Consider the following 26,791-nt stretch of genomic DNA (forward strand, 5'->3'; position numbering starts at 1 on the left):
CATTAGTCATAGGAGGACTGGTCATTGGTCACTTTTTTCAGTGCTGTTGTAACTTCAGTCGCTAAATGAATGGCTGTAAGTGAAGGACTACCTGTATGCATACGCACATGTACTGTAGCACCTTTTAAACACATAAGGGCTCTCCAATGTAGATTCTCCCTTGGTTTCAATTAAGGACTACATTGAGGAAATGTATTCCAATGGCTAAAGGCAAGCAGTGATAGGGCAGGTCTAAGGGCTCTTGAAGGAAATTCCACAGCTGGGATGGAACACCAAGGGCCTGATACAATTTTGCAATTTGGTCGTCTGAGTCATCTTTTTGTTCCAGCCAGAGACTTAAGCCTCAGCAGGACAGCTGGCAAATGCTGTGGAATAATTCCACAAGAACTTCAAAGAGCTCTCTGGAATCCATCCATCTATTGAAAAGTCCTCTGTCCCAAGAGAAGAGAAAAATCTCAGCAGATAATGAGCTAAGTCTCACTCAGTTCTATACAAAATATAAAATACAGCTTCCAATCATGGGTGGGATTCAAATTTCTTAACAACCGGTCCTGTGGGTGTGGCCTAATTTGTGGGTGTGGCTTGGTGGTCATGTGACTGGGTGGGCATGGTTTGTATGTAACTATTATAAATATTGATGTCAATATTGATTTTTTTTATAAAAAAAAGAGCAATTTTTACCCAAAAGCGGGCAAAACAGGCAGGCAGATTAAATTGCTCACAGAATCACAGATTAATTTAGAGAGTTATCTATCTGCAATTGGCCACCTGAGTCTGTCACATAAAATTTGCTTGCAAGCAAACTCACAAAATTAACTCACAACACACCATGTATATAAATATTGAATTTTTTATAATAAAAAAGCAACTTTTACCCAAAAGCAGGCAAAGCAGGCAGGCAGATTGAGTTGCTCAATGACAGATTCACTTAGAGATCTATCTGCAATCGGCTACCTGAGTCTGCACTAAAAAGTAGAAGTTTCAGTCCTAAGGAAGGTTCGGCTCTGCTTTTAGATTAGCTATAAAGCAAGAAATCCAAGGATTTCCTGCTTTCTAGCTAATCTAAATCTCCCAGCAGAGCAAAACAGCTGATGGTTGGGGGGGGGGCGGGAAAGAAAAAATAGCAACTTACCAAACCAGGCAAGTTGGATGGCTAGCATGCCAGGTAAGGAGTGAGTGGGCAGGAAGGGGAGGAGCCAGCCAGTGGAGCGATTTGCCGGTTCTCTGAACTGTGGACAATCATAACACATGTGAGTGCAGCCTTTGCAAGAAATCATCAGCTGTGCCACCTGGACAGCTGACAAGCGCTGCACGCGGGTGCGCAGCATTTGAAAATCCTCTTGTTTCCTGCTTTTTCAACCTCAGCTGTACCGCGCAAAGCAGCTGAGGAGGGAAAAGCAGGGAATAAAGGACAGCCTAGAGCCCGGGTAGGCAGGTGGGCCAAACACCGAACTGGCTCTTCGCAGCTACCGGTTCTATAGAACCGGGCTGAACCGACAGCATCCCACTCCTGCCTCCAATATGACATAGTCCAGTAGGAATGTTGTTTCAAGTATCATCTTTATAATATGGAAGAGCAATTGACCCTGAGTGTTATTTACACTGTTGGTAAGCATTTGGATGCATTGGACTAGTATCTGTTTGCTCATGCCAGGTAGTTACAGGTCTGACTTTTACTCTTGCAATCAAATTAGACAGCTGTATCTCAAAGTATTGTTTGAAATCCTTTTTCTCCAAAGCAATGATGCCACTAACCCAAAAAGTCCTGCCAAATTTTCTCCAATCATTTCTTTATAACTCTAAGAAAATGTCGGAATACATTCTGAAATGTTACCTGAGGAGTAACATTCACATCCCTCTTTCCAATAACCACTGTCGTGGAATTTAAGATTTTGTCCATGAAGCAAATTTGACATCTGTTAGTTACTTCCTACTGGGTACACACCAATGAGTAACCACAGTAGTAGCAGTAGCTTTCAATCCAATGAATTAGCAATTTGAAGGCCAAGACGTTAAAAAGAAAACTGAATTTGCTTCTACATATCTCAAAGTCAAGCTTCCTTTTTGCCAGTTATTTTTGCACACCCACTGAATATTGACCTCAGCCCAAAGCAAATTATAGACACATATCCAGTTGAACTGCAATTTGCTAAATGCTCATCAATTAAATTGACACTTTAGGATATGTGAGTTCAATAGACCTAAACTGTGCACTGAAGCAAATACACAGCTTCCATAATTTCAATAACAGATGACACTATAATGGTAGAACACAGTACCAGATGCATACAAACTAGATAAACAGCATTTTATCTTCATCTCACTTCCAAGGACATTTGCTGACACTCCTAAGTAAATCAATAGAGACAAAGCTGAAAGTTTATCCCCTATAAATGCTGGCTCCATAAGTGTTTTTCAGTGCTATATCAAATCCTCAATTACTTATCTGACTATTTCTGCAAGCAATCCTCTTTACAGCACAGTCTATGCAAAACTGGAGTCGCCAAGGGCATCATATTCTCTATTAAAGCCGTTCTAATCTGGCATTTTCACACATTACTAGTCAGTCACAGCTCATACTGACTTCAGCCAACAGGCTCATAATCTTCATGGTATGTTACCATCCCATTCTCCCACTCATCCATTTCTATTCTATCTTATCCTCAACATGTGCCAATATTACCTCATCCACTCCAGTGCAGCTCAAGAGATTAACCCCAAAATGATATGATTAATGTCTCATTAAAAAAATCCCCTGATATTTATTTCTACATTTTTCTTTTAAGCCTTCTGGAACAGTATGACATTACTACTAGATATTGATTTACAGATTTCCCAGGCTTAAGACCAAACAGAACATTAAGTTTATATGCATTTTAGAAACTCAATCTTTGTTTAAGATGGACAACGCAGGATTGACAATTTATTCTAAATTTTCTTCCTGCAGTGGGCTATGAAAGTAAATATATCATCATAGACCTCTACCATGGCCCTACATGAAGGGTGGGGGCAGCATATATGTGTTTCTTCAATCTTATCTCAGTGGAATTTCCCAAGGGTCAGTCTTAAATTGGGCCATTGTTCCTTTAACATAAAGCATTAGCATGTCAGCATTTTACAATATGGATGAATGCTATGTTGATATGATACAGCATCACATGTAAGTTACAAGATAGAACTTTAACCAGATCTTGGCCATGGAGTACCACACAATGGTCATGTTTTAAAAAGGAGAAGTATTTCCTTTCGGAAATCTGTAACATTTCTTTTTTTTTCTTTACCTTTTGATATAAAAATAGCTGTTAATAATCATCAATGCGCAGATGGGCCGATTTAATAGAAGAAATTACTTGAATAGCCAACAGCTGGAATTAATTTTTGTTTGTGGCAAATTATTATAAAGTTCAAGAACATCTGTTTGACTGTCTGTCAGTATCTAAAGAGAGGCCTTTTCCATTTACACCTTCCTTGTGAGTTCCTTCTAGCTATTTTGTTACTCAGTGCAGAAAACACAATTATGACCTAAATAGATCTTTAGTTTGATCCACTATAGCCCTCCACTGTTTTTTGTTTGTTTTGTTTCTTTTTTCTAATAACCACTATAGACCTCCACTGCTGTTTTTTATTTTTAAATAACGTGTATTCTCCAAAACTGCATGGCAAAGTTACAAAATCCATTATGAACCCTCCCACTCCATATTTCTTTAGTAGAATCGAAAAGTCTGACTTATACCACCATTGTCATCCTGTTAAAATAGAGTGATACATCCTTGGTGTTCTCGGACTTTGGTTGTCTTCTTGCAGAAGTTTCATTACTCAAACTAAGTAACATCATCTGTGCTACTCATAAATAAACACAATAAAGGTATCCTAACATAATGGAGATATCCTACAGACTCTGTGAAAACTGCTTAGAACTCTTTAGACTGCACGGTGGATTACAAAGTGTAATAAAAATTACACGTGATTCACTGAAAAATGAATTGTAAACTATAGTGCCTGATGAAATTGGATTATTTTTCCTGCCTTCATATTTTTAAGAAATTGGATTTTTTTTTAACCCTTCCAATCTAGTTCTCTTGGCCCGTACAAATCAGTAATCACAGATCCAAGTTGCTTCAAGAAACTCAAATCATTAGGCAACTATGAATGTAAAAATGAACCATGATCAGCATCTGTGGAGACTTGAAGTCCCTAGAAGAACACCCACACAGGACATTTGTCATAAGAAGGGCAGCTGCTGTGGCTTCAGAAAACAGGACTTTTCTGCTGGTCAAAAGGAGCAAGCGGCAAATGGGTTTGGTTTACATACAACTATTTTTGTTTGTTTTTGTTAAACACCCTTACTGATTTTAACCATCTGTATTTGTGAACTTGTTTTGTTCTTTCGTACTTCGGAATACAAACAGTACCATATGTGCCTTCATATTGCTGGCTTCTTGGCTCAACAAGGTGACATATTCCTGTAGGGACGTATTTCCATTCAGCATAGAGGTAGATGAGCTTGGCAGTGAAACTGGAAATATTCAAACTGATGGGAAGGGTTGAGAAAACAGAACAACACTGATTACATTATTCTCTGATAAAACGTTCAAATATACATGAGCATTCAAAGGAAGAGATAGTTTTCTAACAGTATTTTTTTCAAGTCACAATATTAGAAGAAAAATTGCGTTAGGATAATCCATAGCAACTCAGCTTTTCTGCCCAAGGACAGTATGAAACAAGAACAATAGCCTCCGGGATTATAACATACATGGATCAATATGAATAATACTAAAACTGGGAAATAATTAGTTTAAAGTCAACTAAATGGGCATGAACCATTCAAAAGTGATTGCACGCCTTACAATGTTAATATTATAGAGTTGTGTATTTTAGAGCAATATATTTGTATTATTAGACAGCTGGTTTGATGTTTTGGTTAAAGTGTCTGGTATATACCAAGAGATAGTGAATTCTAATCCTACCTTAGGGATGAAGCCAGCTGGGCCAGTTAGTCTGTCTCAGCCCTAGGAAGGAGGCAATGGCAGACCACTCATGAAATCTTAAAAAAAACCTGCAGGGACTATCCAGGCAGTCTTTAGAAATCAACAGACTCAAAGACACACATGGTTTCAGACAACCATGACCTGGATAACTGAGAATCTTCATAGATGTTCAAAGCAAGCCATACAAAAGGTGGGCCAGGGGAAGAAGTAGAAGTGCTGCGTAAAAGTCCAACATATCCTCCCCTTGTAGGTAGCCAAATAGTTTGTCTGTTCTATAATTGCCAGAAAACAGATCCCTTTCTTCTCATGTGCACCAATGGCCTTCTGGTGCAGTTCTCCTATATTAATTTCCCACCATCCCCTCTCCCCATCACTCTCTTCCACTCTCTTCCACTCTCTTCCTTCAGAACAAATTGTATCCTTCCTTCAGTGGTTAAATTTAACTCATAACAATCATACTACTAGGTCTCAGATATGTCCATTAAAACCAAGTTGCCTTCCTGCCCTGTAGCAAGCAATCAAGCTTCTCTTGCTTCCTTCCTATGCACTTAAGCATTATTATATCAGCCACAAAGTCCCTGCACTTTATGCATCAATGTTCTTTCTGATTTTTCATTTAACAGTTTAATTTGCTCCATTAAGTTACTCTCCCATTTATCCCCCAAAAAACTAAATTCTTATCCATTTTTTTTTCATATCCAGCAAGTGATTCAGTTTGAATCCCTTCTGATCATACAAGATGTGCTTTGCATTATGTGTGGTTTATGAAGTTGCAGGTAATGTATACAGAGGTGGTATTCAGCAGGTTCTGACCAGTTCTGGAGAACTAGTAGCTGAAATTTTGAATAGTTTGGAGAACCAGCAAAAACCACCTCTGACTGGCCCCGCCCCCATCTATTCTCTGCCTCCTGAGTCCCAGCTGATCGGCTGGGTCTTCTTTTGTTGCCCTGCACAGGAAAACGGAGCTGGAAAGCAGGTTAGTGGGGTGGGGAGGGAATGGGGATTTTACAGTAACCTTCCCCCAGGAGTGGGGAGGGAATGGAGATTTTACAGTCTCCTTTCCCTGCCACGCCCACCAAGCCACACCCACTAAGCCATGCCATGCCCACCAAGCCATGCCCACAGAACTGGTAGTAAAAAAAATTGAATCCCACCACTGAATGTATATTCCTGGCTGTAATTTGGAAGAGGAAAAAAAGGACTAGGCATTTGGCCAAACACCTTAAGTTCTTAAGATTTAGGATTAGGTGTTTGGTCAAACTGTTAAGAGAAATTTCCTGATAGTTGGAACAATTAATCAGTGGAATGATTTTCCTTCAAAAGTTGTGGCTGCTCCAAAACTGGTAGTTTTTAAGAAGAGACTGCCAAAGTGTTGATTATATTGTCTGGAATGGTATAGGGTCTCCTGTTTGAACAGTGAGTTAGACTAGAAGACCCCCAAGGTCCCTTCCAACTCTGTTATTCTGGTGATCCTAGTATACATATAGTATACTAGGAGATATATCTATATATATAATATGTATATAGACTTTGTAATGTTGTCCCTGGTCAAACATTGTCTATATAACCTTATAAACAAATAAAATGGTAATGTAAATATGTGAACATATGTGAAATTGTCTTATACTAAAACAGGATGAGATCCAGCTGAGATCCTTTGTAGCTCTGCAACATGGGGTCCTTTATCTGAAGATATTTGGAATTAGATCAGGGATATTCAGCATATCCCAGTACCACAGTGATACTGCAACATACATTGGCATTTATGCAACACAGTTGTCCTCGGGTCAGCAGGTATTTCAGCAATGACGTTTAATAAAATTCTAACCACTGATCCATGGGCCCCAGCCAGTACAAGAAGAGGTACAAAGCTGCTTGTAAAACCCAAGGTTAATTGACTGATCACGCTAATACCATAATGAAGCACTACTAAGCTCCATGGTAGCCAATGTTCTTTCACAGGATAATTATAGGAAGGAAAATATGACTCCACTTCGTTGTGTGTCTTATCAGGATAGTTGGATTATGCTTTAAACTGAATTATAATTCATTCACTCTGGGGAACATAGATTTTTTTTTTAAAGAGTTCTAAGAGTTTGCCTACTGAGAGTAGAGTTTTTCCAGAAATATGAGGCTACATTTCCTTTCCAGAAAGATGCAGTCACTAAAATTTTGGAAGTCTGAAAAGATAATCTTCTTCTTACTTTATGTTGTTAGTTTTCTTTTTTCTGTTAGTAGTTTAGGATGGGAAGATTAAAGGTTGTTTTATTATAATTGTCATTGGTTACACTGTCAGCCAAATGCTTAGACTGGATTTGGCATTTTATCCACTATCGAGTTCTTCTCATGGACCTGGGATAGGCAGCTGTTGTTCTTTGATGATGTTAAAAGCATCATCACAGGATGTATATAAAATCATACATTGCAATGTCCTACCTGTCAATGAATACTTCAGCTTCAACCATAACAACACAAGAGCACACAATAGATACAAACTCAAAGTAAACCGCACCAAACTTGATTGCAGGAAATACGACTTCAGCAATAGAGTGGTCAATGTCTGGAATACTCTACCCGACTCTGTAGTCTCTTCCCCAAACCCCAAAAACTTTAACCTTAGACTGTCTACTATTGACCTCACCCCTTTCCTAAGAGGTCTGTAAGGGGCGTGCATAAGCGCACCATCATGCCTACCGTCCCTGTCCTATTGTTTCTCTTATTCTTTTATTTTTCTTATATGTACCCATTTCATGTATTCACAACTATGTATACACTTATACTTATTATCTTGTAAACAATTGGCAAATCAAATAAATAAATAAAATAAAAATAAATAAATGTAAGCTGTGGCAAGAAGAGCTGCCTTTTACAATTGACTAATAGTGATTCTGTCAATGTCGATGCTGTTCAAATGGGCTCCCATATGTTTTGGGATTGCACCCAAGGTGCCTACTACTACTGGAATTATCTTTGCTTTCTTTTATGATTTTTTCCAGTTCTTTCTCTTCTATTCTGCTTTCTTGAGATATTGCAATGTCCGCTGTCCAGACTTTTTTGTCTTTCTTAAGTATGTTAACGTTATACGCCAGGTGCTTATCTGTTTGAATTCTAAAGTCCTTTAGCTTCTTCATTTTCTATTACTCTGTCTATTTTGTGGTCTCACAGGTTCTTGCTTGCAGGCAAAGGGTATTTCTTGGAGATATTCCAATGCACCACTGTTGCTAATTTTTCATGCCGTTGCTTATAGTCAGTCTGAGTGATCTTTTTGTAGCAGCTAATTAGGTGGTCTACTCCTTCTTCAATTTCTTTGCAGAGGTGGCATTTGCTGTTGGTTGCTATCTTCTCATTTCTGGCTTTGTTTGCCTTTGTTCTTAAGTTATTATATTTGCAATACACACACACACACACTTACAGTATATTGCAACGTATATATGAAAGCCAATGCGAAGTAGTAGAAAGTCAGAGTTAAATTGAAGCTACCAAATTCAGACCTTCAATCAGGTGTGTATGTCTATGGAGGTTCTCAGTCATGGTTTCCCAAAGGTGCTTTTTTTCAAGAGGCAAATGAACTTTCTGTTTTTTTCTTTGAAGATGTTTCGCTTCTCATCCAAGATGCTTCTTCCGCTCTGAAGCTCCTTGGATGAGAAGCGAAACTTCTTCAAAGAAAAATCAGGTGTGACAGGGTGAAACTGGGATACCTTGTATATCACTGTGAGGAAAGGTGGTAATTTAAAAAGTGGAATTTTTCTACTCTTCTTATTTGAGGAGTATTGTGCAGAGAGACCAAACTGTGCTAAGAAAACTCAGGTCTAAAACTTTGAACCACATCATACATTAGGACAAGAAGCAACATTAACTTTTCACTGTAAATTATGCCTGCTATTATAATTCATCTATTCAGATCAAACATCCTCTAATGTTATTTCCACAGGATCTGGTTGCAGTGATTTGGTGGGCATCAAATAAAATTAAACATGATTTAGGACTGAATAAATCATCCCAGGAAGCTGGGGAGAGAAACAATCCTCACACAGGCCAACATAATGGCTCTTGCTTTTCCTCTCGCGCTTGGTTTGCAGGTTAACATATGTTTTCCCTTATGCAACCATTTGCAACCATTTGCAGTACAGGTGGGCGGCTGCCTGTTTTTGATGGAGAGTTACTATTCTGGAGTACTCTGTCCAAAACACAATTCCACACATGCCATCCAAACCACCAAAGATGAGTCAGACAATCAATCAGGGCCACAATAATTACCGTGCACATTTTCATACAAAAGCGCAGAATATTTATCATTAGCCACCAACTCAGCAAAAGCGGTGCTCCAGAAATCTTCAAAGCTGAAGGGTCTTTAATGGTGAGGAATGAATAAATTTTCAAAGGCTTGTCCTAGGAAATCTATATCTGAGTCAGATCAAATATCAAAGACCAGAGAACCCAACTTTTAAAAGCATGTGGATGTTTTCCTATGCTTTGGGGTAAATTGCAGAGCCATTTGGGGATATATCTCAAGGAATTCAATAAAGCAACATACAGTATAATCAATGAAGCCTGACATATGTTCTAAGCAATCTAATTTAATGTTGATCATATGTATTGGGACAGATCTTTGAAAAGCATGAAAAAATGAAAGGGAGAATGGAAGGAAATTAAATAGCCCAAATAATTCACCATGTTTTATGCTTTTTCCTGGGACTATTGAAAAGTACCTCCCATTTTCAGTGATTTATAGTACTTACAAATATGTAAGCTCCATAATACTCTACTTTGAGACATATGGAATCTCCACCCATTCCAGAAATAAATTAGAATACAGTGCTCAATCCTTTATCCAATTCAACATTGCAAGTTAAACTTATCTGCTGCAATCAAAGAAGGAAATGAATCACTTTAGTGTAAAATCCTTGAATGGTACTGTACCAGCATAATGGACATTCAAAAATATGGACAGAAATGATAATGAAAATAGTCTTTCCTGCCAACTCCTGCATTCTTCACCATCCCACATGCCGACTGAGGCTTCTGGAAGTGGTAATTCAGTAGAACCAGTACCTTCCCCACCACTAAACAACTTCTCCAATATTAAGGAACTATTTATGTAGGACTCTAAAATCCTCTTCAGATTAATCAGTTGGCATTAGAGTAAGATTGTCAATCCTGCACTACAAGATAACTCTAAGAACCCCACTATGGTCGTGATGCTCTGTTGTTCTGAAAACGATACGATGTTCTCTTAAATTTGTTTCATTGGCCAAAACATCTTCAGTTATGATGGTCCTGAAAACCAGATGTTTGTCCTATGTATTTAAGCAAATATTATACTTTGAATAGTTGGTTCAGTTTACATCAGGTGACAACTTGTACATAACCCTGATTCTGGAACTTCAGTTCTGAAAGTGTTCTTATAAAGGGTTTCTTATTTCCTAAAACATGGATTTCAGGAGGCTGGGGAGAATCTCTTCCTGAAGGTCCTCAGAAGAAATTCATTCATCTGCTGTTTATTATACTTTAAAGGTACCCAAACAAAAGTGAGCGAATGAGTGAGAGCAAAGGATTTTTTTTAGGCTGAAGAGAGACCTCAAGATGTGGGAAAGTTGCCTATTGCTTATGTTATTTTTACACCCACTTTTGAATGCTTTGAGGCTACATTTCCCTTGAGTTATTACAGATATTGCCACCCACCTCAGTTCTTCCTGCCTCTGCCCTAACAGAACCTCTTTTGTTTTTTTATCTAATCAAATTCAGAGCCTGCGCTATAGTTGGCTCTTTTGTCTGTTCAAAGTAGCTATATTTCTGATTTCCCAGGCTTCAGAAGGACTAAAAATAACCAAGCAAGGCGCTGCAAGGGATGGCTGAAACCTCTGCCAGCATTTTGAAGCAAGTTTGTTAGAAGAAATAAAAGATGGGAGCAGACAAGCTTTGATGCTGGCATGGTGCGGAAACAGGCTTGAGAAGATGGCAAGAATGGAGATGGTTCTTTTTTTCAGCAAGCAGTTTTCTATCGAGTGACATTAAACAATTTTCTTTAAAGCACTATGTTATATTCAATGGAACTCCTTCTCAGTCATAGCCTAGTCATCTCTCAAAAAACTTGTGTGCAACGGCCCATGAATTTTACTTTTTGAGCAATTTGAAGGCTGACTCTTGTTCACAATGGGCTGGTTTAACATGGTATTTGTTAGGCAGTGCAACACAAAGAAACCTCAAAGAACCTCACCATGCTTTGATGAACAAGAGCAAATAGCTAACATCTCCAGAATGCACAAGTTGGGGATCCAAGAAAATATCCTGCCCCACGTCCTTTCATCCAGCAGTGATGTGGATTAAAGTTATGCCTCAGCTGAACTCTTCAGAGATTTAACTTCTTTTCCTGTTGTTGTATCTGAGGAGGGTACAAGGGAAGTAGTAAAGAGAATTGCGCACCCTACTTGAATCCCGATAGATACTATCCTTCCTACATTGCTGACATCTCCACCACAAATGGTCAGACCTCCTTGAAGCTGAGGAACTATTACCAGAAAAAAATGTGGCAGAATCGCTTTCTGTTTGGATAATGGGAGGAATGTATCTCAGCCCATTGGAGCAGGGATCCCCAACCCCCCAGGCCATGGATCAGCGCTTGTCCGTTGACCACCAGGAATTTGGCTGCACAAGCGAAGCCCCATCCGTGCATGCACGGTATCTAGGCAGTGCACAAAATTACACACTCCCAGTTCACAGAAAAAGTGCCTTCCACAAAGACAGTCCCAAAGCTGGTGCTCAAAAGGTTGGGGGCCGCTGCATTAGAGGATTATTAGGTTGAAATAGCAATAGCATTTAGACTTATATATTGCTTCACAGTGCTCTCTAAGCAGTTTACAGAGTCAGACTATTTCCCCCAACAATATAACAATTGTCATTAAATTCCCCTTGAAAATTAATCATCTTTGCTCCTTGTAGTGCTTTTCTCTTTTTAAGTAGCTACAATTTTCAAAAAATGGCTGGAATTGTTCATCTTTTAATTTTTTGAATGTTCTGAATATGCCGATAATACTGCTTGGACATAGAGATCTGTGTTTACAAATATTAATAATACCTTTCTCTGTATGCATTCAAAGTACATACATAAAAGTCTGAAATTTTGACAAAACCCAGGAGCAAAACTAGGCTGACTTCATAACAAATGAGTCGATGATTGAATTGCCAACTGTCCTAGAATAGTTTGAGAACTTACTATCTTCTTATATAGTAGGGAAGAGATGTGATATTAGTTTGTTCTAACAGGTCCTTCATGGTGTGTTTGGGATAAAAGCTCCTTTCACCTTCAACCATAAAAGTCAGAGTTAAGCTGCATCAATAAAATTAATTGAATCTCCATATTCTTCAGAGTTTATATAAAAAATGTCTTCCTGAAAACTAATGAAAATTCTGAGCCCTGGACAACTTGACCATGTGTGCTAAGCAATTCTCCTCCTCCTCCTTTTTGGTGTGTGTGTGTGTGTGTGTGTGCGTGCGTGTGTGTGTGCGCAGCTGCTGTGTTATTTTTACTGCAGTCATGTAAGGAAGTTCTAGCACTGGCTATGAATAGAGATTGTCATTTAAGGGAAAATCTCCATTTACTGCTGTTTGTTTGCTTTTCATCTTGTATAAAGCTTCTAAGGTTAAAAAAAAAAGTTACTTTGAAAATGGCCAACAATTTATTATCATAATCTCTTGTTTCCCATATTGGCAAGTCCAGTCCTGAAATACTGAAATCTAATCAGATGCCTTAGTCAAACACATACTACTCCTAATCTCCCACAGTTATAAAGTATCCTCATTTAGGCTGAATGCAATTCTAATAATGAAATATTTTTAAAGCATAAGGTGTTTTTTTTTATAAGTACCATGGCATTGCTACCATATTCAAAAATAAAATACATTGCTTAATCTAAAAGAAAATATGCAAGACCTATGAATATTTGAAACACCAGAGTATTTGTCACATTAGCAGCCATGTTAGAAGACCAGTTTAACAGTTGTTTTTTATTTGTTATAGCTATCATAAACCTATGGAATATGGAAGACTAAATATTTTATTCTAACATACTTTATTATGACATTTTGTTCGTAGCCTTCTTGTGGTTGATGCTTATGGTTTCTCTACCAACACAGCCATTTTGGATAAGCTCCCTACTCCACAACAGCCAGGAACTTCCAGGGAGGCTTGGCCAACTGAAGACGTCTCCACGAAAGTGGAGCCAACAACAGAGGCAAAGACCAAGAACCAGTGAGTAGATCACTTCTTCAGAACTTCTCTGGATAAGGAAAGGACAGAAGATGCCCCAAATGGCTTCTTTTCACAAGGAGACATGACAGCAGTCTTCTGCAGGTTCGAGCACCAGGAGACAAAAGAATTAGCCACCTTGCTCAAAATTGTGGCAGAGCCTTTTAAAAGACACTAAGTTTGCAAGCTTCACTTTCTAATCACTTTTGGAAATTGCCTGATAACCATCTTAAAACTATAAGAGATCTTCAGAATCACAAATTTGAAAAATCACTGGGTGAGTTTAGCTTCCACACTGAAAAAAAAGGAAAACTAATTACAAGCTTAATAACTTAAAGAATTTCAAATAAACAGTATAAAAACTAAATACTATTTTGATTTAAAGAAGTTACAAACAAATTAAGGGTCTAGTTAAATTAGGAATATTGACATTTACTGTAAAATTTTGGAAAGAACTATAAAATAGAAATACTGGTAGCTTCCCATGGGAACCAGTTACCCTGGCTGTCTTTGCTCATAACAAAAATAAGCAACTTTAGGATTTTAGAAACTGACGCTAGAGGGGACTAACAATTCTAAATAAGAAAAAAACAACATTGGAGCTATTAAAGGGGATCTTTGAAAAACTGAGCCATAAATTAATAGCTACAATATCAACAGGGCCAATAATGTGTCTGATTCCACAGATAGATTACGTCCAAAAGATGTCAATGAAGGAATGACAGAAGCAAATTATCACGAGATGGGAGGTTATATAAATTTAATTAATCAATTACTCAATCTATCAAAATCATTTTTTTAAAAAAAAAATAAATCCAAATATATTGATCAGCTAAAAGAATGAGAGGCATTTGTATAGCATTCTGGAAAGGGATGATAATAATTATTATCTGGATGAAACATTTTTACTATGAGCTATCAATCTTAATATCAAATGTAATAGAAAGAAATACGTTTATTGTTCTATTTATATTCTTTTTATTCTTACATATTTGTATGTTTGTGTTTTAATCTTTTATAAATAAAGTCTATTTTAAAACTCAAAAAAAGAGAAACAATTTATACAGTGGGCTCTTGCATTCAAAAGCTTTACTATGAGATTTCTAAAAAGCACAATTTAATAGTTGCTCCGTATTTCTTGTATTCAGTATGAATGAATAGGATAGGCTGCTCCTGAACTTTCTACTCTTATTTATTCAGCATACTACATAGGCAGAGGACAATAAGTCATAGAGGCAGCTCCCTTGTCACTTTTATGTTATTTATTTGCCCTGGATCCACCAATTTTTTAAATATAGTCAATATGTAGCATATATTAAAAGTATATGAGTTTCTTTCAGTGTAATTTAATTAATGCAGTCTCATGGAAGCACAGATTCACATCTGGCAGTTTGGCTAATGCCTCTTTGAATATGGCTCAAACTTGGACCGTATTATATAAAAATCATATTTTGCCTTTTGATTCTACATATGTTCCTCTTATTTAAAAAAAACCCTACTAATCTGTATACTGGGAACAAATATAAACCTTAACCAAGAATTCCTAAAGCCAAACAATCCCCATACACGAGTGCTATGTCAGGTAACACACATATAACCTGCTTTTGTTCTGAACATAATAAAAACCTGGTGTGACCAAGGAAGCTAGAATCTTTATTTTCTTTGCACTGAAATTCTGCAAAAATATTAAAACATATTCATAAAAAACAGATACTCCCCCTTAAGCTTAACTCCTGGTGAGTCTATGGTCATATTGGTATTGACAACAATTCTTGCAGGATATTTTGTTGACTTCCCAAACTAGCCTTCAATTTTGAAAGTGTCTGCTGATCTTTCATCCAAATACTAGCCAAATCTAACCCTTACTTTTTTTCAAAATTAGTCATATTTGACCAGGTGCTGCCACCACTTGTTCTCCTCAATAAAACATCAAAAGATCCCGAGATTTAGCTAAAAGATTGGGAGTACAGTAAAATATCTCTAAGAAGTCAACTTTAGAAGGCATTTCTGAAGCTTCAGAATATAACCAAAGGGGGAAAATATGTACATAGAAATGGCAGATGCATTAATAGGAAATTTTTGTAGCAGCCCATGTGAGTTCTACATTCTCCACTACTGAAAAACCCACACCATCTGCATCAGGCTTGGAAACAAACAAGATACCCATACATTAGCTTTAATCTTTTTTTCCCACTTACTGCTTAAGTGTATCCTCCCATTTGTTGCAAGAAACAAATCCCTAATGTACATACTAAGAGACTTTGCCTGTGGTGAAGCTAAAAGTTTTTTAACCATCCATCAGCAGAAAATGATACCAGTCTGAAAAATGCTTCTCCACCACTGATCCCTATCTTGCCTTTTGACTCAATGTCAGTGGTGCTGTCCTGATTTTGCTTGTGCAGTGAATGATAAACAGCAGCTGGTTGATTCCTCCAGTATTCCTGACCTCCTTGTTCTGAACATCAAACATGTCACCGCAGGAGGAATGGTTGCAGATCTGGCTATAGGATTTTGCCTATCTTCTCTGGCTTCCTTCCTGTCCTTTTCTTCCTGTATCCCATTCTATAGGTGCCCAAATGGAGTACAGTAAGTGAAACAAAAACAAAAACTCAACAGATTGGAGTTACAAAGGCAGCTGAATCACAAGCAACAATTCTGATTATGACGTCCCTCTCTTTTCTCTTCTTCCTTTATAGAGGCATGATCACTTCCAGATGCACATGCTCTATTCAAGAAGTAAGTGGGGGCGGGGAGATTTCTATTATTTAGGTCTGTTCTACTATTTCAAATTTTGGCAAGTAAGCCATGTCAAGGAAACAATAGGAAAATTGCAAAAGATAAGAACACTCAGGAATCATTCAGACAGGAGCCTGAAACATCAGCCTGAAACAGTTCATAAATAGCTTTCTGGTTTTACCTATCTACCACTGGCTGCTCCTATGGTCTGTGAAATAATACTTTTTAACACTGGTAAAACTAAGTATGACTCAGTCTTTACTCATGGACTAGGTTGAAATAAAGCAATGTCACAGGAATATTGGAGGAAAAAAAGATGTTTCCAGAGTAAGTTTATACTGTTAAACGTAAATAGAGAAAGATGGCAAGTTGAGCCTTTCTCCCAAGGCCTCTGCCAGATCCTCCCGTTTTATTGTTTCTCCTAGCCATTTAGGATGCAACAATGTTAATTTTAGCACAGATAACCAGGTAAACAGCCTAACCTATAAACAGTACTATCCTGGAATGTTTTATGAAATTGCTCAAATCCTCTGCAACTTTCTAGCTCCAAATACTTGAGGTCAGAATGGCACAATTAAGATAAACTTTTGTTTTAAGCTAAGGGTAGAGAGAAATATTATGCAACTCCATTGCCTGTGTCATTTGTTCCTATTTATACAGTTTGGGGATAGGTTTCCTTATTTACATATATAATTTCAGAATTTGTAAGTTTTCTTTTTTTAAAGAAGAAAAATCAACTTACTGATTAGGTTGATAAATACCTTATCTCTTTTCCCCTGCTCTTTAAGAGATTAGGGGGGGAAACCCATTCTCTGAACCCACTGTGCTGTAGGTAGAGCATCCATACAGGTGTCTCTATCTGCTTAATATGCAATGCAGCAAAAAGTATCTCATTCCTGCATTTACTCATCTGTGCCTCTGAATGATTTAGGAAGTAGTAGTTTACAGTTTAGGAAGTAGTAAAGACATTTAATAAACAATTATCCAAATATCAGATTCTGGAACACCCAGTGTCATGCTACTGACTGTTGATCTTTTAAAGAACATTTCTCTTTTCTTCACTTTCAATTCATACTCTCTTGCTCTCTTGGACTGTATCTGTTAAAGTCAAAATTCTCTTTTCATGACCAACTGTATGTTACATCATCTAGCAAAGACAGCAAGCAAGGTGATACAGGCAACTTCTTTCACTTTACTCGAGAAGTAACCAATACAAATCTTGCAGACAACCCTGACCCACTTTATTCTAGGGTCCAAGATCCATCTGTCAAGGTTGCAAAACATCAATAGCACAATATGCCTCTGGATTTAGCCAGGAAAAAGAAAGAGCATCCTTAGCTGTGAAACTAATAGCACACTGAACCATAAATTATTTACAATGGCAGGATTCATACAATGCACCAAACCAGTGGTTTCCAAACTTTCCTCTTATGCAGATCACTTGCATTATTGAAAGCTTCTGTGAACGGAATGTTTAATTCCCTATATGGATAACACTAGTTGCTGCTGCTTCTCAAACCATGCCATGGATGCTTTAAACTGGATTCTGGCCTTGAGAGGGGATCAGTTAGAGGTCTACATGATCCCGTTCCAGCTTTGATATCTCTACTTTTTCCACACAAACAAAATACTACAGAGCCAACATATTCAGGACAAGGTATAACTTCACAGGTAGTTAAAAGTCTGTAGAGATTCTCAGTCATCCAGGTCATGGTTGTCCCCAAGGTGCTTTTTCAGGAGACAACTGGACTTTCTTGGTTTTCTTTGAAGGCGTTTTGTTTCTCATCCAAGAAGCTTCTTCAGTATCAAAATCCAGTTTCTGAAGAAGCTTCCTGGATGAGAAGCGAAACGTCTTCAAAGAAAAACAAGAAAGTCCAGTTGCCTCCTGAAAAAACACTTTTGGGATTCACAGGCTCTTTTTTTATCACCAAGCAATCTCAGATGCTTAAAATAAATTCAGTAATCTGAACGGCATCAAGAGGCTGACTCTAAGGACGGTGAAAGCCGTCCTATTTGGATCCGGGGCGAGTCCCCAAAACTGAGTTGCAAAAATCCGGATGGTCGTTTAAAAAAAAACGCGGAAAAACTTCCTCTTAGCCATTCACGATTTTTTTTACGATCATCCGGATTTTTGCAGCCCAGTTTTGGGGACTCGCCCCGGATCCAAATAGGACGGCTTTCACCGTCCTTAGGAGCCAGCCTCTATATGCCGAGCCTCCCAGAGGACTAGCAACTTGCTCTGACTTTGGGACGATGTACCGCGGCGTTTTCTGAGACGCACCACTGTGCTGTGCGTCCCAGAGAAGGTAATGACGGTCCTGCCGCCGAAGCTCGGAGCCTTTTGTCCCTTCAATGGAGAAGTACCAAGGTGCAAAATCCCCGGGCTGAAGCAAAACCCACTTCAATGCCCTCCTTCGCCGCCGCCCAATCAAACACCTTCCCGCCCTTTTTAGCTACACGGAGTCCTGCTTGCGTCACGTGACCAAGGGGAGGCGGGAAAAAGTAGCTTTTTTTTTCCATAATCCTTCTCGGCGTTCCGGGTCTACGTCACCGGCACCTAACCTATGACGGCACTGAGCCCTGGCTTCTTCGCTACGGCGGCCGCATGGGTTCAGTTGGTTGCCTAGGTTACACCCCCTCCCCCTCCGCCGATGCCCGTAACTTTCTTCTACCAACGGCTTCTCCCTTCGCCGATTCTTCCTCCTCCGCGGGTGACCTTACCTCCTCCGCCTCCGTTGCCTCCTGAAGGGGCGGCTGGCTCAAGCAACTGCGCGGGGCCGGAGCGGCGCGGCTCTACGTCCCCTCAGCCCTCGGTAGGGAGGCCTGCAGAGGAGGTTGACCGAGGGGTAATTAATTCCTTGCAAATGGCGATCCCCGCTTTCGCGAAACGAGATTCGGCTTTGCTTCCAGATCCCGACCCCCTTTACCCCCTAATGGATGCTCGCGTAGATGCCCCCAGAAGAAATGGGCGCGCAGGGAGTGTGTAACAGGTCCCCAGCATAGCTTATGCTCGGGGAACCAGCGGCCGGGGGTGGGGGTAGAATGGGATCGGAGACAGAGGGGGGCGGGGAGCCCTCCAATTTTTTGCTACCCCCGAAAGATCGCCCATATTTTTGCCGCGTTCACCAGGACTACCACGAAGTGAACCGAAAAGCGACATGAAATTGTCTGCTCACCCTTCTTCCCTTGATATCTCTTGCCTCGGGTTTAAGCGTCCCCGTTGAATGGTGATGCTCGGATTCCCTGCGTAGAGGTTGCCTTGAGCAAAAGCTTTAATTAAAGTCTCTTGAAAGGGTCCTTAAAAGCCTTCAGTACAGGTAGTCCTCGACTCACTATCGTTTGTTTAGTGACCGTTCAAAGTTTAACAACTGGCATTGAAAAGAGTGACTTAGGACTGTTTTTCACACATATGACCGTTGTAGTGTCCCCATCGTCACCCGACTGGCGTTCAGATGCTTGACAACTAACTCACATTTATGACGGGTTGCAGCGTTCCCGGGTCATTGCAACCTTTTGCAATCTTCTGACAAGCAAAGTCAATGGGGAAGCAGATTTACTTAACAACCCTGTGACTAATTTAACAACTGCAGTGATTCACTTAACAAATGTGGCAAGGAAAGCCGTAAAATGGGGCAAAGCCTACTTAACAAATGAGTGAGAACAAACAAGTGAGAACACCTAGCAACATAACTTTTGGGCTCAATTGTGCTCCTAAGTTGAGGACTACCTGAGCTTGGTGGCCAGCAGAGTATTTTGATAATGACCTGAAGACAATGGACCAACAGTCTAATCTCATGGTACTGGTTCTCACTGAAAATGCTAAAATGTGAGACCCATTGAGGAGCTCTGAGATAATCTGTCTAAACTGATAGAAAATAGGAAAGACAGATAATGTGATCCAAACTGTACTACTGTACTCAGTGGTTCTTGCTCCTTAGTCTATTTAAATTGCAATCAGACATTGATAACTTTGACGTTTATAAATGTGACAAGGCTGATAAATGTAGTGATTAAAGTATTGGAGACCTTGGGAGGCCCAGGCGCCATAAGCTTCCTGGGTGACTTTGAGTCGGTTATTCCCTCTTAAATCCAATCTACCTCATAAGGGGGTGATAGTGGAGCAAAATATTAGGAGGAAGCACTCTATGTGCTGCCTTGAGCTCCTTTACAGTATAAAAGGCAGGATACAAATCTAATGAAAACGATTAAAAGACAGTCTTACTCCATTTGAGTTCGACTCCTGGCATTCATCCATGTTTTCTTTGCAACAATATGAAACCATACCGTAGCCATTTTCTTAGTGTAGCCGAATGTTTCCTGATGGGTCTTCCATCCAAGTGCTGTAGTAATCAGGCCTGATCTTGCTTAATTGTTCCATGCTGAAGATTAAATTAGATACAGTTGTTGGATACATTATGACAAAGATCACAGAGTTGGTAGATCAGAATATGGTTGGGTGTTTAGTTGGGTGTTAGGAATTACTAAGAAAATAATGGAATATAAATAATTTCTGTAATACAACATTTAAATATACTGAATTGTATATTTTCTATGGTATTTGGTATTCAAAACATAAAAAGAATGGGCATAAATATAAAAAAGTGACAAATATGTAATTACAGATATGATTGTGGTTTCAGAAATGGTGTTTAATTTTCTAAAATGGTTTCTAGAAAAAACGAATAGAATATTTTTCTGTTTCATCTATTGTTTGATTTAATGCAGGAGAAGGAAGCTGTATAGTAAGTTGCTAAAGAAGTTTTCTAATGTGCTATTTGGGTAATATATAAAAAAGTTGTTGTTTTCCTGGAGTGTAGTTAGAAAAGCTGATTAGAAAATCAGTAGCAGTGAGAGATAATACAACCCTCTGTTTTCTATCTGTTTATAAACTCCCAAGAGGTTTCTAATCTGTCTTCTGTTGGAGAATAATCAAGCAGTGCTATTATCATCCATGGTTAACAGATATGCATCTGCTTGGTAAGAACTGGATTCATTCAGCTGAAATTTTCAAAATGATTTCAACAAGGTAGACTATCTAATGAAGAAAACCGGTTGATTAAAAAAATGAAATAAAATGTTATTATAAAACATATATTTTATTCCAATCTTATAAAATACAGTTCTTATTGAATTTTATTATATATATTCTCAGTAATGTCATTTTTGTACCTTTAAAATGGTAGGTTAGATATGTGTCATGGCAAATGGATTTGTCATAATTTTGTGTTGGATATTTTTTTCTGTTATAATGTTTTATGAAATTCAAATTTCTGCCTCCACTGTCTTTAATGAATTGAGATGAATCATTAGAAATAGAAACTGTTCTTAGTGCTAAAATCACTATTTAGTGAATATTTTATGCAGTTGGTTGCTATACCTAAAGAGCGTAAAACATTTATTTATATTAGAAATTATTTTGCAAACATTTTCTTTTTCATTAACAGAGTACACATTGATGGATCTTAAATTATTTCAACGGTCTTTTGTAATGTGCCTGTCTACTTCCGTTGAATCAAGAATATAGAATTGGATCATTATCTGGTTAGCATGAGTCAATAATATTTTTTATTTAAATTTGGTGTAGAAATGTTTACATTATTATTGACGTCTGTAGAAAAACAAATGAAAATTGTATATTTAAAAATAAGGAGATAGACAAATACTGGTAGCATAATATTTTGAAATAATGGTATTTAGAAATCAGCTTCACAAATATTTTTAAAATATGTATTGAAGCCAATGGTTTTCCGGTTATAATTAGTTTTGACAGTTTATTTGAACCTATTATTATGTTTTAGTGATTAATATTAATAAAATGCACATCGCAGGGACCATATAGTCCATCTCAAAACTAAGGGCTTTGTGAACTGGTATTAATTTAATGGTTGTATCTCTTGCATAAATGCTTGTACGTAAACAGATGGAATCCAGTGCTTTTATTCATCAGGTGATGATAGAAAGGATACTGATATCCTACAGACTTATTCCCATCACCACCCCATTTTGAAGGCATCTTAAAAGCTGGGGAGAGGCTGTTAACTAATGTTACTACAGAATTAGAATGTAGGAATCATTGCATTCATAACTCCCCAAAGGCTGATTTGAAGGCTGTTTTCAATTAACACTGAATATATAACACATTATACAAAATGACTATATCTATAGGGTGGCGTGCAGTGGCTTAGCGGTTAAAATGCTGGGCTTATCAGATGGAAAACCAACAGCCTTACAAGCCTGTACAGGAAGTCCTCGACTTACAACAGTGACCCTTACAACAGCCCTGAAAAAAGTGACTGATAAACATTTTTCACACCATCTTTGAAGCATCCCCATGATGATACGATCAAAATTCAGATGCTTGGCAACTGGTTCATACATATGACCGTTGCATGTCCCGGAGTCATGTGATCAACTTTTGCAATCTTCGGACAAGCAAAGTCAATGGGGAAGCCAGATTCACTTAACAAAAGGGTTACTAACTGCAGTGATTCACTTAACAATTGTGGCAAGAAAGGTTGTTAAATGGGGCAAAACTCATTTAACAAATGTCTCACTTAACAACAAAAATTTTGGGCTCAACTGTGGTTGCAAGCCAAGGTCTACCTGTATATAGTTGTATAACAATATACAAAATGGCTGTATCTATACAGAATACAAAAAATAATGCTAATTGTATCTATGTGGAAGAAGAGAGAAAAATGAATAGTAAGCATTCTTAATAGATGAATTGAGAGCAGTAGTGGAAGCGCCATTAGTGCAAAATGCCACATCATGCATGTGAACAAAATATCAATTTCAATTAGGATATTTCTTTGGAAGTATTGAAACAGTTATAGTTTAGTCTAAGAGTGTTTTAAGCTTAGTATATGGATTTTGCTTTCCTTGCCCCAAAGCAACAGGAGCTTAAATTTGGTGATGCATTTGGAAAAATGTAGTTAGTCCACCGTCATTATAGGCCAAGTGAAGTTTTATAATATAAGCTTAGAAAGTAATAAATTTAAAATTCTGGCTACAATAATTACATGTTCCTTTTTCATTTCAGGATCTGTTTGATCACTCCAGTGACTTGGGAAGTTGAACTCTATTGCTCACTATGGCTCACCGGTTTTCAATTAAAGATATAGATGAAAAGTTTGAGCAATTTTTAAAAGAGGTATTTGCATTTGTCTATTTTCAGCGTAACGTTAGAATATTGAGCCCTTTTCTATAATATTGTTAAATGTCTTATCCTGACATCAACTCATATGAATTTATATTAGAGCAGGGGTCCCCAATCCCCGGGCCACATACTGGTCCACGGCCTTTCTGGAACTGGGCTGCACAAGCAAGCAAAGCTTCATCTGCGCATGTGCGGGATATAGGTAGCATGTGAAACCATCCCCCAGCCCCGTTCCATGGTGCCCAAAAGATTGTGGGACACTGCTCTAGAGAACCCCAAGCAGTGGTCTATTAGGCATTTGTCAGTTTCAAGTATGCCTTTGATTCCATCTCCAGACAAATCTGAAGGCTTCCATTAGGTAAACCTTTGCTCCTATATATTCATACAGTACATGTGAACAAAATGTTATTATAGTTCAACCATTGTGCCATATAATCACCATTGCTTTTTTATTATCTATTCTATTATATATTATATAATATTATGTTGTCTGGATTTATTCAAGCTTGTACTCTTATTTGAAATGGTTTATTTTGATCAGCAATGAAAAACATTAAGGATTAATTTGTCCTGGCCATTTGGGTCTTCACTTTGAAAAAAATCTTCCAGGCATAATTCTGCTACAAGCACTAAGCCAAAACAGATCAGAGTACAACTTTTAATATCAAAGCGTGTTTCAAATGAGATTGGCTGTGTTGGCAAAGAACATAATAATTAAACTGCATGGCTTATCAGAAGAATTATTTTTATAATTCATATGAGTGAATTCAGTTACACAAAAGTTGAAGTAAAAGGATGTACACATATTAATCTTCATGATGTAAACAGAGAGATCTTTAAAGATTCTATAAGGATATTCTGTGCTCTTCAGGAACTCTAGTGATTGGGAAGTCTGATAATTGGCATACATAACTGCAAAATGAGGACAACGTTAATGATGAAAATGACAAAAACTAGGCAGAAATAAAAATATAAATTGCCACAAAATGGTGAATTTCTGCAGATATAGTCCAATAATTTTCAGTTATAATATCCCTTCTGCCCTGCAAATCTTCTCTCCTGTGCTCTTGGACAGTTGTGCATAATCTAGAAAATCTGTAAACATGCTTTCTTGTTGTTTTTTCGATAAAAAAAAAAAGATTTCAAAAGGAATGTGGCTTGAAGAGGAACCACACATGTTCTCCATTGCTGGAAATGGAAATGATCAAAAATAGAATCTGGAGAACAATCAGAGATGAATCTGAAGGCTAAATAGTATTGGAGGAATAGCTAGTAGCACAGTATATATGCTACACTTTATCATAAAAATGTGACCTGCTCCTCCAACAATTTATTATGGACATGTTCAGTGTAAAATTTTATTTTAAGAACTACTATATTTTAAGCATACTTCTTGAAATCAGTGACACTAAAACATGGCTGGCTCATAAAAATGAAGCAATAATAAATAGTAACAGCAAATTGCTTCTCTTTTTTTCAGTCTATTTCAGATGATTCACTTGGAAATGAACAAAATCAAAAAGTTATTCCTGAATCGGTTGAGCAGTCTAAAAATAAAAAGCATCCTGTGCCATGGTGGATAACAGAAGATGATTCAGATGATGGTAATGTACTGAAATTTAGTCTATGTAACATCTCTGCCACAAGGTGTCACTGAATCACTTTTGTACTATTATTTGTGTTTATATATACATGACTATGTGCGTGTATAAATTTTGGGCCAGTAATTGTCTCTCAGGCCTAGCCTGGGAAGTGGGATGCATAACAACTCATACTAGACCTGCATGGAAATTACCTCCTCCAATGAAGATGATTTCAACTTGTGGTGGATTGATTCAAGCTGGTTTTTATTCATATGTATAGAGATGGGGTTGTTTATGTGGGTGTATGAGAGAGAGGCAGAGAAGGAGAGAAAATGAAATAGAAATTGTAGGAGTATTTTTTTTTAAAGAGGTGCTTAACAGTGTTAAGCATAGTGTCTTTTTCTGAGCGTGGGCAGCTGTTTCAGATGTTGTTTTAAGATATATTGTGCTATATTCTACTTACCTTTTTCTGCCAATAATTTTAAAAAGTGTATGATTATGTGAGTAACTAAAAATAAGTTCATTCTTCTTTATATAACACTTCAAAGCATTTTGTGATTGTCTCCATATTTACATAAACAAATAAGATTCAGGAGAAGTAAATATTGGAGGTCAAACTTACATTCTTAATCATAAATATTAGATATCAAGTACCATTTCAAATATTCAAGGGTCGTATTGTTGAGGAGTTTCTTATATTCATTGAGAAATTAACTATTAAACTGTAAATCACATTGTACAGGAACAATATTCTTTCCAACTAAATACCCAAATAGTGGATCTGGCAAATCTCCTCATCTGTCATATGGCTCTATCTTATAATAATGTAGTTTGGGATTTTTATATAACATTGTACTTTAATCATAAATCATTTATTCTGTTGCTTGTCCTCAAATGAAACTTAGTTGGAAGAAGCAATGTAAAGATCAATGTATTTTCTGAAATGGGTAAAAATCAAATAATATGATCACTATTGGATAAAATTTGGTAATTAGTAGTAAAGCTTAATGAACTGTAAAGGACTTTAGTTTTGTGAAGAGTTAAGTTTCCAATGAAAATTCCTAATTCAGTGCCCTGTTTTTAATATAAAACATTTGTAAAGAAAAAAAACCCATTATAAAATTTATAGATCTTAAGCTACCATTTCAAAACGGATACTTTGAAGTATTCTTCTTTCTGATAAAAAATACACACACAAAAAAATAGCAATAAGATGATAAAAGCAAATCCAGTTGTTTAGCCTTATTTTTTACTAAGCGGGATCTAGGGTTGCCAGCCTGCAAATGGAAGGACTCTTCGATCCACAATAAGCAGAGAGATTATTTTTTACCAAATGTCCTTTCCCGTATAAGTCCAGACATCTTGGAAGAGCAGGGGACTAGAATGAAAAGGATAAATTATTACACTTATGCCTGTGGGAACAGGACTTACCTCATCAGTTTTTGGAATCTCATTATGTGTTTATACAAGTTTAGATTTTAGATTGTTATGAGTATATGATTTGTAAATTTGAGATTTTCAATGGTATGTTAATTCAATTATAGCTATTACGGTTTTTGAAATACAGTCTGGGAATCAAAATGCTTGTTTAATATTAATCCTTCTAGGATTTTTTGCTGAATAACTAAGTAATATTATATGAGAAACATGACACCTTTCTTGAGCAATTTCAAAAATAGACAATATATAAGCTGTGTATAATTCAAAATAGATTGTTTATCTTGAAATGTCTGTTAAGGCATTACTTCAGTTGTAAGAAATACAAAGTAAACCATCCAGAAATGCAGTCAAATAATGCTTAGAAGTATAAATTATTATTTTTGTTGTTTTATTGTTACTTGAGAAAAGTTAGATTTGCAACAATTAACTGAAAATGCAACTCTAAATAAATAAATAAATAACCACCTACATACGTGCTTTCTAGTTTCTCTCCTTCAATGTAGCAGTGTTTTCTATACTTGAGGAAATTCTCTCATATTACAGGTAATTAGAGCAAAATATTATAATAGTACTCTTGGGTGCTATTATTTTTAAATGAAAATCATCTCTGATTTCAAACTTTCATACTTGGCATATC

The 26,791-nt window shown here is 37.4% G+C and overlaps 1 protein-coding gene across 5 annotated transcripts in view; it reads left to right on the forward strand.

Moving 5' to 3' along the window:
• Nucleotides 1–18,580: 18,580 nt before the first annotated feature.
• Nucleotides 18,581–26,791, forward strand: part of CEP162 (centrosomal protein 162) — a 47,965-nt gene continuing 39,754 nt past the window's right edge. For 2 of the 5 annotated variants that reach the window (XM_087943975.1, XM_087943995.1), the window contains exons 1-4: nt 18,581–18,785; nt 21,417–21,513; nt 23,015–23,125; nt 24,612–24,735. In XM_087943975.1, coding sequence (XP_087800101.1) covers nt 23,066–23,125; nt 24,612–24,735 — 184 coding nt within the window. In that variant the 5' untranslated portion in view covers nt 18,581–18,785; nt 21,417–21,513; nt 23,015–23,065. Of the gene's footprint in view, nt 18,786–21,416; nt 21,524–23,014; nt 23,126–24,611; nt 24,736–26,791 lie in introns of those variants that run through there. The other 3 variants (XM_087943982.1, XM_087944005.1, XM_087943985.1) reach the window with 2 other exon arrangements.

Source organism: Notechis scutatus, chromosome 1 (assembly GCF_049901735.1).
Source record: "Notechis scutatus isolate UNSWTSFEM ecotype Mainland chromosome 1, rNotScu1.2, whole genome shotgun sequence".
Lineage (NCBI taxonomy): Eukaryota > Metazoa > Chordata > Lepidosauria > Squamata > Elapidae > Notechis > Notechis scutatus.